The sequence below is a fragment of the Mesoplodon bidens genome (assembly GCF_964165515.1).
Source record: "Mesoplodon bidens genome assembly, chromosome: 18".
NCBI classification, from domain to species: Eukaryota; Metazoa; Chordata; class Mammalia; order Artiodactyla; family Ziphiidae; genus Mesoplodon; species Mesoplodon bidens.
Genome location: NC_138175.1, coordinates 18,118,521 through 18,132,185, shown reverse-complemented (window position 1 = coordinate 18,132,185; position 13,665 = coordinate 18,118,521). Strand labels below are relative to the sequence as shown.

At 39.2% G+C, this 13,665-nt stretch overlaps 1 protein-coding gene and 1 pseudogene across 2 annotated transcripts in view; one reads left to right on the top strand and one right to left on the bottom strand.

The window, feature by feature from the left end:
- The window catches only part of CYB5B (cytochrome b5 type B), a 32,452-nt gene that overhangs the window by 7,184 nt on the left and 11,603 nt on the right, over positions 1–13,665 (top strand). Inside the window, exons 2-3 of the mRNA XM_081217263.1 lie at positions 8,628–8,756; positions 9,297–9,326. Of these exons, the coding sequence (XP_081073389.1) occupies positions 8,628–8,756; positions 9,297–9,326 (159 nt within the window). The remainder of the gene's footprint in view (positions 1–8,627; positions 8,757–9,296; positions 9,327–13,665) is intronic.
- Positions 4,550–8,478, bottom strand: LOC308606506 (ER membrane protein complex subunit 3-like; annotated as a pseudogene). Its single transcript has 3 exons — positions 8,463–8,478; positions 5,386–6,241; positions 4,550–4,579 (listed from the first exon to the last, which is right to left on the bottom strand). The product of its transcript is annotated as an ER membrane protein complex subunit 3-like (transcript).

Sequence of the window (13,665 nt, the reverse complement as noted above, 5' to 3'; positions counted from 1 at the left end):
ACAGGCATTGTTTGAAAGTTTATGATCTTGGTTGCCATATAGTTTATTTGAAATATTTGTAGTGTTATGTAATTGCTTATGCATTAAAAGCTGAGACAAGATCCATTAGTCTTAAAACACAAAGGCTATCCAGTTCAAAAGAATCATTTTTGCAAATTCATATGAGATTTAAAAGCAAAGCAGATCCTAGAAAAAATGGGAAATGTGTACTGCCTTGTATTAGGTTTACTTAATAAAAACAGGGAGAAGCTAATGATTGTCCAATAGATTTGAATAGCACTGGTAACCAACCAATCTAGGTGGCTGAGGATAACCTCCGGACTCCTTGGTCTTATTTGTTTTGTTTTGCTGTGATTCAGACAAAAGTAAACTTTTGGGCTTACGTTAATTATAGGTATGTAAACCTAGCTTTGTGTGTGTGCGTGGTAAAATATATATAACATAAAAATTTGCCATTTTAACCATGTTTAACTGTACTATTAGGTGGCATTAATTGCATTCACAGTTTGTGCAACCAACATCACTATCTATTTCTAAAACTTTTTCATTACCCCAAACAGAAACTCTGTAACCATTAGGCAATAACTACCCTCTCGTCACTCTTCCCAAGCCCCTGATACAACCTCTAATTTACTTTGTGTCTCTATGAATTTGCCTATTCTAGCTATCTGATATAAGTAGAATCATACAATATTTGTCCTTTTGTATCTGGCTTCTTTTATTTAGCATGTTTAGGTTTTTAAATTTTTATTTTTATTATGGTAAAATATACATAACATAAAATTTACTATTTTAACCATTTTTAAGTGTACAGTTCAATGGCATTAAGTACATTCACACTGTTGTGTGTCTATCACCATCACCTGTTTCCAGAAATTTTTCATCATCCCAAATTGAAACTGTACCCATTAAACAATAACTTCCCATTGCCACCTCCTCCCAGCCACTGGTAATCACTGTTCTACCTTATGTCTCTGTGAATTTTACTGTTCTAGATACCACGTGTAGATGGAATCATACAGTATTTGTCATTTTTGTATCTGACTTATTTCACTTAGAATAATGTCTTCAGGGTTCATCCATGTTGTAGCATGTATCAGAATTTCACTCCTTTTTAAGGCTGAATAGTATTCCATGATACGTGTATACCACGTTTTGTTTGTCTGTTCATCCATTCTTCAGTGGACACCTGGGTTGTCTCCACCCGTTGGCTATTGTGAACAGTGCTACAGTGAACATCGGCATACAAGTGTCTGTTTGAGTCTTTGTTTTCAGTTCATTTGGATATATACCTAGCAGTGGAATTGCTGGGTCGTATGGTAATTAAATTATAATTAGCTTTTTGAAGACACTCCAAACTGTTTTCCACAGCAGCTGTGCCATTTTACATTCCCACCAGCAATGGATGAGGTTTCTAACTTCTCCATGGACCACTTGTAATTTTTCTTTTTTTCAGTCGTAGCCATCCTAGCAGGTGTAAAGTGGTATCTTTTTGTGGTTCAATTTGCATTTCCTTAATGACTAATGATGTTAAGCATCCTTTCATGTGCTTATTCGTTCTCTGTATCTTCTTGGGAGAAATGACTATTCAAGTTTTTTGCCCATTTTTAAATTGGATTGTCTTTTTGTTGTTAGGTTAGATTTCTTTATATATTATGGATATTAATCCTTGATTAGACATGTGACTTGCAAATATTTTCTCCCATTCAGTAGGTTGTCTTTTCACTTTCTTGATAATGTCCTCTGACATTTTGATGGAGTAAGTCCTTCCATATCAGCAGTTACTTTAAATGTAAATGGATTAAACTCTCCAGTCAAAAGACAGAGATTGGCAGAATGGATAAAAATCCATGGTCTAACTATATGCCATTTGTAGGAGACTCACTTTAGATTCAGAGACACTAATAGGTTGAAAGTGAAAGAATGGAATCATATTCCATGCAAATAGTAACAAAATAAGAGTAGAGGTGGCTATACTAACATTAGATGAAAGAGATATTAAATTTAAAAAAAGCTTTTAATGGGCATAGAGTTGTTTTGTTTTGGCCATGCCCTGTGGTTTGCGGGATCTTAGTTCCCCGACCAGGGATCGAACCCATGCCCCCTGCATTGGGAGCACAGAGGCTTTTTTAAAATTAATTAATTAATTAATTCTGGGGGGCTGTGTTGGGTCTCCGTTGCTGTGTGCGGGCTTTCTCTAGTTGTGGCAAGCAGGGGCTACTCTTTGTTGCGGTGCATGGGCTTTTTATTGCAGTGGCTTCTCTTGTTGCAGAACATGGGCTCTAGGCATGTGGGCTTTAGTAGTTGCAGCATGCAGGCTCAGTAGTTGTGGTGCACGGGCCTAGTTGCTCTGAGGCACGTGGGATCTTCCCAGACCAGGGATTGAACCTGTGTCCCCTGCACCAGCAGGCAGATTCTTAATCACTGCGCCACCAGGGAAGTCCTGGGAGCAAGGAGTCTTAGTCACTGGACTGCCAGGAAGTCCCCATAGAGTTTTATTTTTACAAGACAAAAAGTTCTGAAACAGGTGGTGCTGGTGGTTCCGCTGTTTTACATTCCCAGGGTTATAATTTCTTACGTCCAAATCAACACTTGTTATTTTCTGTTTTTTTGATAATAGGCATCCTAATGGGTGGGAGGTGGTACTTCATTGTGGTTTTGATTTGCATTTCCCCAGTGACTACTGATGTTGAGCATCTCTTCATATGCTTGTTGGTCATTTGTGTGTCATCTTCAGAGAAATGTCTATTCAGCTCTTCTGCCCATTGTATTATCAGGTTATTTGATTTGTTGTTGAATTTTAGGAGTTCTTTATATACTCTGGATATTAACCCCTTATGATTTACATATCTTTTGTTCTGTTGGTTGTCTTTTCACTCTGTTGATTGTGTCCTTTGATGTATAAAACTTTTTAAGTTTGATGTAATCCCATTTGTCAACTTTTGCTTTTGTTGCCTTTGCCTTTGATGTCATATCCAAGAAAGTATCACTAAGTCCAATGTCATAAAAGCTTTTCCCCTAATTTTATAGTTTTGGGTCTTAAGTTTAGATCTTTAATCCATTAAGAATTCATTTTTGTATACGATGTAAGGTAAGGGTCCATCTTCACTCTTTCGCATGTGAATAGTCAGTTTTCCCAGTACTATTTGTTGAAGAGACTGTCCTTTCCCTGTTGAGTGGTCCTGGCACCCTTGTCAAAGATCGTTTGACTATACATAGAGTATACGCAAAGGCAGTTGTGTCTGTGGTATTTTGGAACTTACTTTCCCACTATTTATATATTCCTAAGATTTAGCCATATGGTGTCACTCTAGTAAGTGACCACATTTGGATAACCACCATCTAGGACATTATAACATCCTGGAACCTCCCCTTGTAGACCCTCCCAATCACTGCCTCCTTCCTCCTTCCCAGAGGTACTGGCTCTCTTGACTTTAACTCTATAGATTCATTTTGCCCTTTTCTTTTCTTTTTTTTTTTTTTTTTTTTTTGGCAGCACCGTGTGGCATGCGGGATCTTAGTTCCAACCAGGGATTGAACCTGTGCCCGCTGCATTGGGAGCTCGGAGTCTTAACCACTGGACCTCCAGGGAAATCCCTCGTTTTGCCTATTTTTGAACTTTTTACAAATGAGTGTCACAGTATATATTGTTTTGTGTCTGGCATCTTTGGTTCAGTATATTCTTTTGTGCATATTGCAGCGCCTCATTCTTTTTCATAGCTGATTAGGATTCTATTGTATGATTATACCTCGGTTTATTCATATTCTCCTTATGGATATTGGGTTGTTTCAGGTTTAGGGTCATAGTGAATAATGATGCTATGATCATTTGTGTGTGTGTATAAGTTCATATATGTATACACATTTCTCTAGTATATACTTAGGGAATTGATTTTATTTTTTTAGAGTGAAATTTTTATTGAGGTAACGAGATTCATATGCAGTTATAAAAGAAATAATAGAGAGATCCTTTGTACTTTTTACCCATTTCCCCATACTGGTAAAATTTTGCACAACTGTAGTTGTGCAAAACAACTCAAGATATTGATATTGATACAATCCACAGATATTATTCTGATTTCCCCAGTTGTACTTACATAAAACTGATCTTAAAGAGAAAACAAGATGGTTTAATTTGTTGAGTCAAGAATTATTCATTCTTGATTACAGTACTCAACATGCAAATTACATTTAACTGTTGGTATAGAATGGCACACTGCCACTTCCCTAGGACATTTAATTCAGACAGAATTATCCCTGGGCAACTGTTATCTTTGTATCTGCCAGCAATTGCCCTATCTTCCTTCTTATAATAATATGTAAACTCTCATATCCAGAATAACTGGGTCTTTAGTTCAACTGAGTGGTTACGTACAGTACAGAACCATTGATTCCCCCCCACGCAGTGGATTTGATATATTCTGAGATCCAGATCAAGAATCTCCCATATTTAACCTATCTTTGGTCATCCTGAAGGCACTTGAGAATCCAGCAGTATATCAGGGTCATCAGCTTTCCCTGGACAGTATTAAGAGTTATAGAAGGTTCGCTAAGTCTGTCCTAGTCCTGAGTATTCACTCTGAAAAAGAGTTTATTTGAATAAAGTTTTGACACATTTGCTCTTTATGTCATTCTGTAGGCTCAAAATGAACAATACAGAGACTTGTTTTGCTCATACATAGTTTCTAAATTTTCAGTAATGAAAATTATTAGTTTTTAAAAGGAAGTTATAAAAATACTAGCACATAAATTAAATATAAAAATACAGGGTATTCGGATCCCAAGAAAACGGGAGTTTACTGTGGTCTAGAAGTCAGGCTGATTGCACATGATAATTAGTTATAATCGGCAATGTTTCTTCCAAAGATTGAATTTTTGCTAAGTTTTTATATATTATCACTAGCTTGAGTTTCCCCACTTCTCTGCCCTTCATTTCCACAGGCACCAGAAGGAAATTTTAAAACATTTAAAAAATAGCTCTTTCCTTATAAGTCACCCAGCACACAGGCCTCGTTTCTTCTAGTTTCAAACATAAAAAAAGAACCTGGGTCAGACAAGAATGATCCTTGTTACATGCCCACCAGTTCATGCATTTTCCTTTTTATTCTGTGAGTCTCCAGTGCAAACAAAAGTTAAAAGGTTAAGGACTACTCCAAGTTCCCAACAGCTAATCCCTGGTTGGCCTTCAAAAAGAGGTCTGTAGGGCTTCCCTGGTGGCGCAGTGGTTGAGAGTCTGCCTGCCGATGCAGGGGGCGCGTGTTCGTGCCCTGGTCCGGGAAGATCCCACATGCCGCAGAGTGGCTGGGCCCGTGAGCCATGGCTGCTGAGCCTGCAGAGCCTGTGCTCCACAATGGGAGAGGCCACAACAGTGAGAGGCCCGCATACCGCAAAAAAAAAAAAAAAAAAAAAAAAAGAGGTCTGTAATTCATTTCTGAATATGCCTTCCAAGTGGAGGCGTTTAGCCATGTGCTCCTCTTTGACATCACCTGGTGCCCTCTGGTGATCTGTTAGCTCCAAAACTTTTCGCTTTGTCTTGAAAGCTTTCTTCATATCTGTGGCGGGCATGGCCATGGCTGCTCCAGTCATCTGTGTCTCCATCATTCCTGTTTGGTCATTGGCATTATCTTGGCCCACATTTGGAGAGTGAATGCTCTGAAGCCCAAATACACAACAGAAGTACCAGGATGCAGCTATTAATAATGGGTAGTTCGATTCCTTTCTGTAGTGTAAGCTTACATAGGGTCATTGGAAGTAGCACTTTGTGATAAAGCCTAAGAATGTCATGTTGATCCATCCACCAATAAGAATCACAGCAAGGACATTTGTGACATTCTCTTTCATCACGTCTGTGAGCATCGTGGGATCAGTCGTAGGAGAAGGTGGTATTATTTTCCCTTTTTTTTTTTTTGAAAACTCCATCCTCTGGGTTGTCGAAGTAATATTTTTATGTCAAGGACTGTTTGGGAATATAATTTCCATTTTCCCTGAGGACTGTGCTTTGAATTAGGACTTCACTAATTTCAGATATTTGCTCCTGGTTGAGCTTCTTGTCACTCTGCAGTAAGATAGACACCTAGTGGTGGATCACACCCCCAGGTGATGATGAAGATGGGCTGGACCACCCAGAGACTCATGTTGGAGTTGAGCAGCCCACTGAGAGCCAGTCCGACGGGGCTTCTCCTCCCTGGGGCACTGGGGCTCCTCTTGGGATTCTCCACAGGGACTTCTCCTGTCCTGCAGCCTGGGCATTATCTTGGCTCAGGGCTGGCCTGGGCTCTGCTGTGGCCTCAGGCCTAGTGCATTGCCTCAGGCTGGGCTGCTATTTGATTTTAAATAATGTCTGAAGTTTATAGAGTTCTAAAACAGTAATGAAGGGTTCCCTGAAATATTTTTGCTTGCTCTAAACCATCTGTATTAAGACCACATTTTGGAGTGAGAGTTATTTTACTAAACCCTTTTTTTTGACCACTCTGACCCTCCTTGGCTTCTGTGAAAAATAAAAAGCAGGCTATAAAACAGTGTATACCATATGAACTCATTTTTATGAAGACACAAAACCTTTCATCATTGCCTAGTACATTAAATTGTAAGTACTCAATAAAAATTGAAGCATAGGGCTTCCCTGGTGGCGCAGTGGTTGAGAGTCCACCTGCCGATGCAGGGGACACGGGTTCGTGCCCCGGTCTGGGAAGATCCCACATGCCGCAGAGCGGCTAGGCCCGTGAGCCATGGCTGCTGAGCCTGCGCATCCGGAGCCTGTGCTCTGCAAGGGGAGAGGCCACAACAGTGAGAGGCCCGCCTACCGCAAAAAAAAAAAAAAAAATTGAAGCATAATAATTGAAATGGTTGAATGGACAGGAAAAATAGTTTTATGCACCAAAATGTTAACTAACTGTACTTATTTCTGTTATAAAGCTATAGTTGATTCCTTATTCTTTTTTTTTTTTTTTTTTGCTGTACGCGGACCTCTCACTGTTGCGGCCTCTCCCCTTGCGGAGCACAGGCTCTGGACGTGCAGGCTCAGCAGCCATGGCTCACGGGCCCAGCCGCTCCGCGGCATGTGGGATCCTTCTAGACCGGGGCACAAACCCGTGTCCCCTGCATCGGCAGGCGGACTCTCAACCACTGCACCACCAGGGAAGCCCCCCTTATTCTTTTTTTTCCCCATACAGTAGGAAAAAAAAGGATAAAAGCGTTGCTTATTTATTTGTTTATGAGAGATTGGTGAAAATGAAAATTCTTTGTAGTTGTAGAAAGAGCTATGTAGGGAGTCATAAACTCAACCATTCTCTGGAATACTCAAACCACTAAGACATTTTGTTATCCTTTTACTCTGAAAGGCAGCATAATAGTTGGGATGTGCCATAAGGAAAAAATATCTTCCATAGTTTAGATACATAGAGCAAGTTGGGATGCAATTCCAAAAATAATAGCTTACCAGGGCTGAAAGGGTTCAGATGTAACGACAGATGAGTGGCAGCTGTCTAACTCTTGCTTCAAAACAGCATGCTTAATGCTGGGGTGGGAGACCCATCACTGAGTGGAGACCTTTTAGGAGACAAAAATAGAAGTTTCCTTATCCTCACAGAGCTCAGAGGCAAGTGACTGACTGGGAGGTTACACTTAGAGTTTTTGTGCTTCCGTTGAATTCATCTTTAAAATAGGGATGATAATATTATTCCTGCTTAAAAGGTCGTTATAAAAAGTAACTACTGAAAAACATTACTTGATATTCCAAAAATATAAACCTAGATATGTCTAATAGTGTAAATTCTAAATTTGTTAGTTGTAAGTAAATGTTTATTGAGTGTTTAAGTCAGGGACTGTGCTAAATGCAATTTTTTAAAAATTATTTTCTGAGTAGGTAATACTGTACTTGGGAAACCAATTTCGGAAGGGTGTACAGTGAAAAGTCTTCCTTGCACTTGTCTCCCAGCCACCAGGTTCCCTTAAATGTTTCTGGAGAGATTTTATGCATATGCATGCATATGTGTATCTGCTTTTTAAAATGATCGATGATAGCACATTATACTAACTATACCTTTCTCTTGTTGAGTACAGAGTATTTCCTATCCTTATCTCATATAATACTCATAATAGTAGTTAAGATAGGTACTCATATTGTCTCCATCTTACAAATAAGGAAACAAAGACATCTCAATTTCTTAATAACTTATCCAAGGTATATAGCATGTAAGTTATAGATAGAATCTACTTTCTAGGTATAGAGGCAGTTATTTTGGTATTATTTATTTATTTAGCTTTAAAGTTTGAAACCATTTCAAACTTACAGAAAAGTTGCAGGAATAGAATAATATTCTTTCTTTGGCTTTCCTAACCTTGATATTTTTGGAGGTCATAGCTGGTCGTTTTGTAGAATATCTCTCAATTTGTGATTGTCCTAGGTTTCCTCACAGTTAAACCCACATTATACATTTTTGGCCAAAAGACACAGGAGTTACGTTGTGTTCTCCCCATTGCATCCTGTCATGGGGTATGCAGTGCTGATTCGTCCCATTGCTGCCATTAAAGGGAGAAAAGGGAAAAGAGGAGGGGGAGGGGGAAGTAGCTTACATTAGTTAGCTTTTCAGACAGCCCTCTCTTCAGTAAATATCTTTTCCTTGTAGCATCCTGGCGGAGAAGAGGTTCTGCTGGAGCAAGCTGGTGGAGATGCAACTGAAAGTTTTGAAGATGTAGGCCACTCCTCTGATGCCAGAGAAATGCTCAAACAGTACTATATTGGTGATGTGCATCCGGTAAGAATAAGCTGAGCTCTAGGAGTGCTTGTAGAGAGAGGAAGCTATCCAACAGCCACAGATCATGATGAGGGAATGAATTACTAAAATGGAAATTCGTTCAACCCAGCCATCAGGCTAAATTTTCTCCAAAATCATCTAGCCTTACTGTGCTAAGATAGAGCTTCTTGTCTGTAAATCAACACATATAGTGTCTATGAAAAGGAACTGATTTTGGAGGTGGGGTTATTTTTGATTGATTTTTTTGTAATGCAGTTAATATCTCTACCTAAAATAGTAGTTTGGCCTTGCAAATTCATTGCTAAAAGTGGTAACTATGGACTTTTAAAACCATATCATTCTAACAAGGGACCCTGATAACGCTCAGAGTCAGGGATGCAGGGGTGGGGGAGTGGGCAGTACCCTTCTGTAGACCCTGGCATCTCCCAGGGAATTACTACTACCAGAATGTAGTCTGATGTTCCAAAGTTAGAAATAAGCAGGTAATGAGAGTTCGTTTAGATGTGTCTTAAAGTATTATTTGTTTTGCTCTTTAAACAGAATGACCTTAAACCCGGAAGTGATGGCAAGGTAAGAAGTCCTCTATTTCTCTTGTGTCTTTCAAGTGTTTATATTTCTATTTACTCACATAAAGTTGCTTTTTTTTTTTAATGTATTGTAACAAGAGAAGTGTTTACTTTTCCCCCAAACAAAAATCCTGTTTTTCAGGAATTTGGACTCAGTACCATCTCAGGAAAAAAGAATAGCTGAGTCTTGAACAGTAGGAACATTTTGTTCATGCTTCTATTCGTTTTTTTAAAAATTGAAACTCTAAAGCCATGCCCCGTATTGCTTTGAAAGAAATTAGTTTATAGGTTCAGTTGTAGAAAAGTATTTCTTATTCTTACATTTAATAGTATAGATGCTAATAATTGCTTCTGTGTTGGAAAAAGAATTGGAAGGTCGATTTACTCTTGCAAGTCTTAGAATGAGTTGTAGACTGGAACAATTGAGTAATTGACTGGAAAAGGCCTTTCTGTCCCTATTCCCCTATGGTGTAGGCTCAAATAGGCCTACACACCCTTCCCATTCACACAGTGATACCGCAAAAACAAAAGATTAAATATTTGAAAACCTTAATGTGTACTGCATAATGTACCAGGAAGAAAATATGAAAGCCTTTTTGCTTCCCACCAGCTGGATGGTTCATCTCCCTTATTCCCCCACTTTTTTCTCGCTATTTTCCTTGACTCTTCCCCTACCCTCTAATTTAAAGGGACAGCAGTTAGTTGTCATCCAGAACATCATGGAGGCAATGCTCCCTCCTCTCTTCCTCCTTCTAGCTTCTTGCTTCCCTTTCCTCATTGAGCTGGTGTTACTGAACTCATGTGACACAGCAATTAAAGTTGGCCTATACACAAGAATTCTTTCAATTCAAGAGATTGCTTGATGGTGTCTGCCGCCTGTTGCTCTGCCATCCAGAGTGCTTGTGTAAATTAACGCTTCCGTCCTGCTGCACTCTGCTACTCTGAGCTGTTGAATTGTTTATGAAGGGGGCATGAAATAGTTCTTTAAATGCTTTGTGAGCACTGTTGGTTTGTTTGTCCTCCCCTCCTAACACATGTACTATCCATTCTTGAATCTTCACTTGTGTAATTAAGGTAAAATTCGAGCTAAGCATGGCTTGTTTGGTATATTGAACATGTCCAGAAAGCATTGCTCTCAGAGGTCAACGTTTGATTCAAGGGATGTTCCCATTTGTACAAGAGATGCACCTTGTATCCAGGAGGCATAAGCCACTTCTGCACAGCACTGTGAGAACACCCATTATGTTTAAGACAAATAAAATTATGGGGGAGTTATAATGTCTAGAAGTCTACAAATTGCTTCTTGTTGCCGTTTTTCTTCCTTGGTAGTATAGTATGTAGTTAGGACCATTCTTAGGAATGGAGAGCAGTGTTTCTCAAATGCTATTCCTTGTACCACCTGTATTGTAATCTCTTGGCATGTTTTCTGAAATGTATATTTCCTGGGCTGCCATTACTACTACTGATTCATGATCTCTGGAGGTGGGAATTTGTACTTAAAGTAACCCAGATAGCCAGGCACCAGACTGTGCTGAATGACATGCCCATCTTTTCATTTGAAAACGGGGAACTTTAGTTCTTTTCTGTGGAAAGCACTGTCTGCCTTCTATATATAGGCCAAAGAATTAACTAGAGATGTCTCAGATAAATTAAAACTGTTGAGCCTTGGACTTTTTGTAAGAAATAAAGAAAAAGAAACCCTTTTAGCTGGTGAGATTTGGTGAAATTCTGTAAAAGTTCAGAAGTCTCCAAATGTAGTTTGGCCCCAGCCTGGCTTAAAGAGTGATTAAAGGCAGTGTTTTCAAGGCTGTTTTTATCATGTCTGCTATACCCAAAGGATAGTCTCCATTAAATAGAGAGTCTGATTATTGAGTGTTTCCAGTCACACTGCTGTACTTCAGGCAGATCTAAGACCACCTACATAGGTTGTCATAGAGCTATAGTCTAGCCTGATTTTGGTTCCAGGAAGAAATTCTTGATCCTTCACATTTATTTCTTACATGGGTTTTAAAGAGGCACTTCTGTGCCTAGGCTGCAGGTGTCTCTTTTCTCAATTTTTTTTTTTTTTTTTTCTGTACGTGGGCCTCTCACTGTTGTGGCCTCTCCCGTTGCGGAGCACAGGCTCTGGACACGCAAGGCTCAGCGGCCATGGCTCACGGGCCCAGCCGCTCCGCGGCATGTGGGCTCCTCCTGGACCAGGGTACAAACCCGCGTCCCCTGCATCGGTAGGCAGACTCTCAACCACTGCGCCACCAGGGAAGCCCTCAATTTTTTTTACATTCACCATGAAGAAGTAAATGTAAAGTTCATTTCATTAATACTTTCCTTTCTTTTGGTTAAGGTTTCAGAACCTCTTGTGAGGAAGTGATTTTTTTTTAATGCCTAATTAAGAGGTGTCTGCCTTATGCGACAGAGTTTTCATTTTCATTCTTCCTTTATTTTTCTGCTTCTCTCCTCCCTCCACAGCTCCAAGCTCCATGTCTCTTCCCTGCCTGAAACTACCTCTCTACCCCCTCAAAAAAACTTTTTTAAAAAAAGCACCCAAAACATGCTATTCTAGAGTGTAAATCAGAAACTTTTCCCCAGTATTTTGGAAACTACCTTTCATACTGCTTTTGCTATGACATGAGTAAATAAATAATTGATGGTCACCATTGTTTCCTTGTTAGACTGATAATGCCTGAGGTTCAAGACCCTGAAATGTTTGTCACAATACTAAAACTTAAAAGCTTAAAAACTACAGATCTGGCAACAGATGTTTTTCTTACCTGCTTCAGTCAAAGATAACTAACTAGAATTAAAAAAACTTTTTGTCTCTAAATCTCTTCCTGGCTGGATTAATCCCCATGCTGAGAGCCATCAATCTTCCATTCATACTTAAGTTAACACTTTTCTGGTCTGCTTTGAGTTATGAAAACTCACCTTAGAAACAGTGTTTTCTGTGCCAGTTTGCCTGCCTGCCTACTGTGCTAAAGTAACCTAGACACATTTGTGGTCCATGAGGTCTCTCTTTGGATTGTGGGTTTACTTCTTGGTTAACATTTTTAGCACTCAGTCTACCTTCAGTTCAGGAGATAAGGAACATACAAATGCTAACGTGACTTAAAAAAATGGCACCATTTCATTCATTTATTCAACAGATATTATCTAGGTGACAGTTCAACTGCTTCACTAGTCAAATCTCATTACGGTGCATAGACCCAATAACCTGACCATTTTTCCGTTTAACTTTTTTGAATGGGTAGTTTGTGGTGTACATGGTTAAAATTTCAAATAGTACAAAAAAGTGTACTATAAAAATGACTGCCATCGCCAGCTCTGTCTCCCAGTTCCCCTTCTCCTGAGGTAACCAGCTACCATTTTATTGTTTACTCTTCCAAAGAGATTCTGTGCATACATAAATATAAATAGGTGGATGGATGGATAGATAGACTGATCAGTAGACAGACCAACCATCCCTTCCTTTAAAAATCTCATAGGTGCTGTTCTGCCCCTTGCTTCTTTCTACTAAAAAATTTTATCTTAGTGATTGTTCCTTATCAGTTTATAAAGATCTCTCTCATTCTCTTTAATACTTAGTATTCCATAGACAAAAACTTTGATGAGATGACATTTGCTGTAACAGGATTTGATCTGTTTCTTTTTTTTAAGGAAGTAAGATTGTCTCTATAAAGGCTTAACATGGTTTTTTTTTGTTGTTTTTTTTTTTGGTTGCGTTGGGTCTTCGTTGCTGCACATGGGCTTTCTGTAGTTGTGGTGAGCAGGGGCTGCTCTTCATTGTGGTGACTTCTTGTTGAGGAGCACGGGCTCTAGGCATGCAGGCTTCAGTAGTTGTGGCACGCAGGCTCAGTAGTTGTGGCACATGGGCTTAGTTGCTACGTGGCATGTGGGATCTTCCTGGACCAGGGGTCGAACCCATGTCCCCTGCATTGGCAGGCGGATTCTTAACCACTGCGCCACCAGGGAAGTCCCTTAACATGTTTCTTAAACTTCATTTTTTAACTTAAAAAATTTAACTTTTGAAATTTAGTAAACTCCATCTATGTTAGAAGCAATTTATAACTTGCATTTAAAGGCAGATACATTTTTTTCTCCCAGATGCTACAGACTTTTGTTATACAGTTTTCTATTACACGTACGTAAAGTATTATACGTACATACATTCAGTTTACCTTCTCTTTTATGGGAGGGAAACTAAAAAGAATGCATGCTTTATAGTTATGTAATGTAGTTAGTTGGTTGCATCATACTAAAAATTTCCTTTTAAGACTTGTTAAATATTCCTATCATATCTAATTTATTAACATTTAAAATGGGTATGCAGATGCCCTTTAGATGAGTAG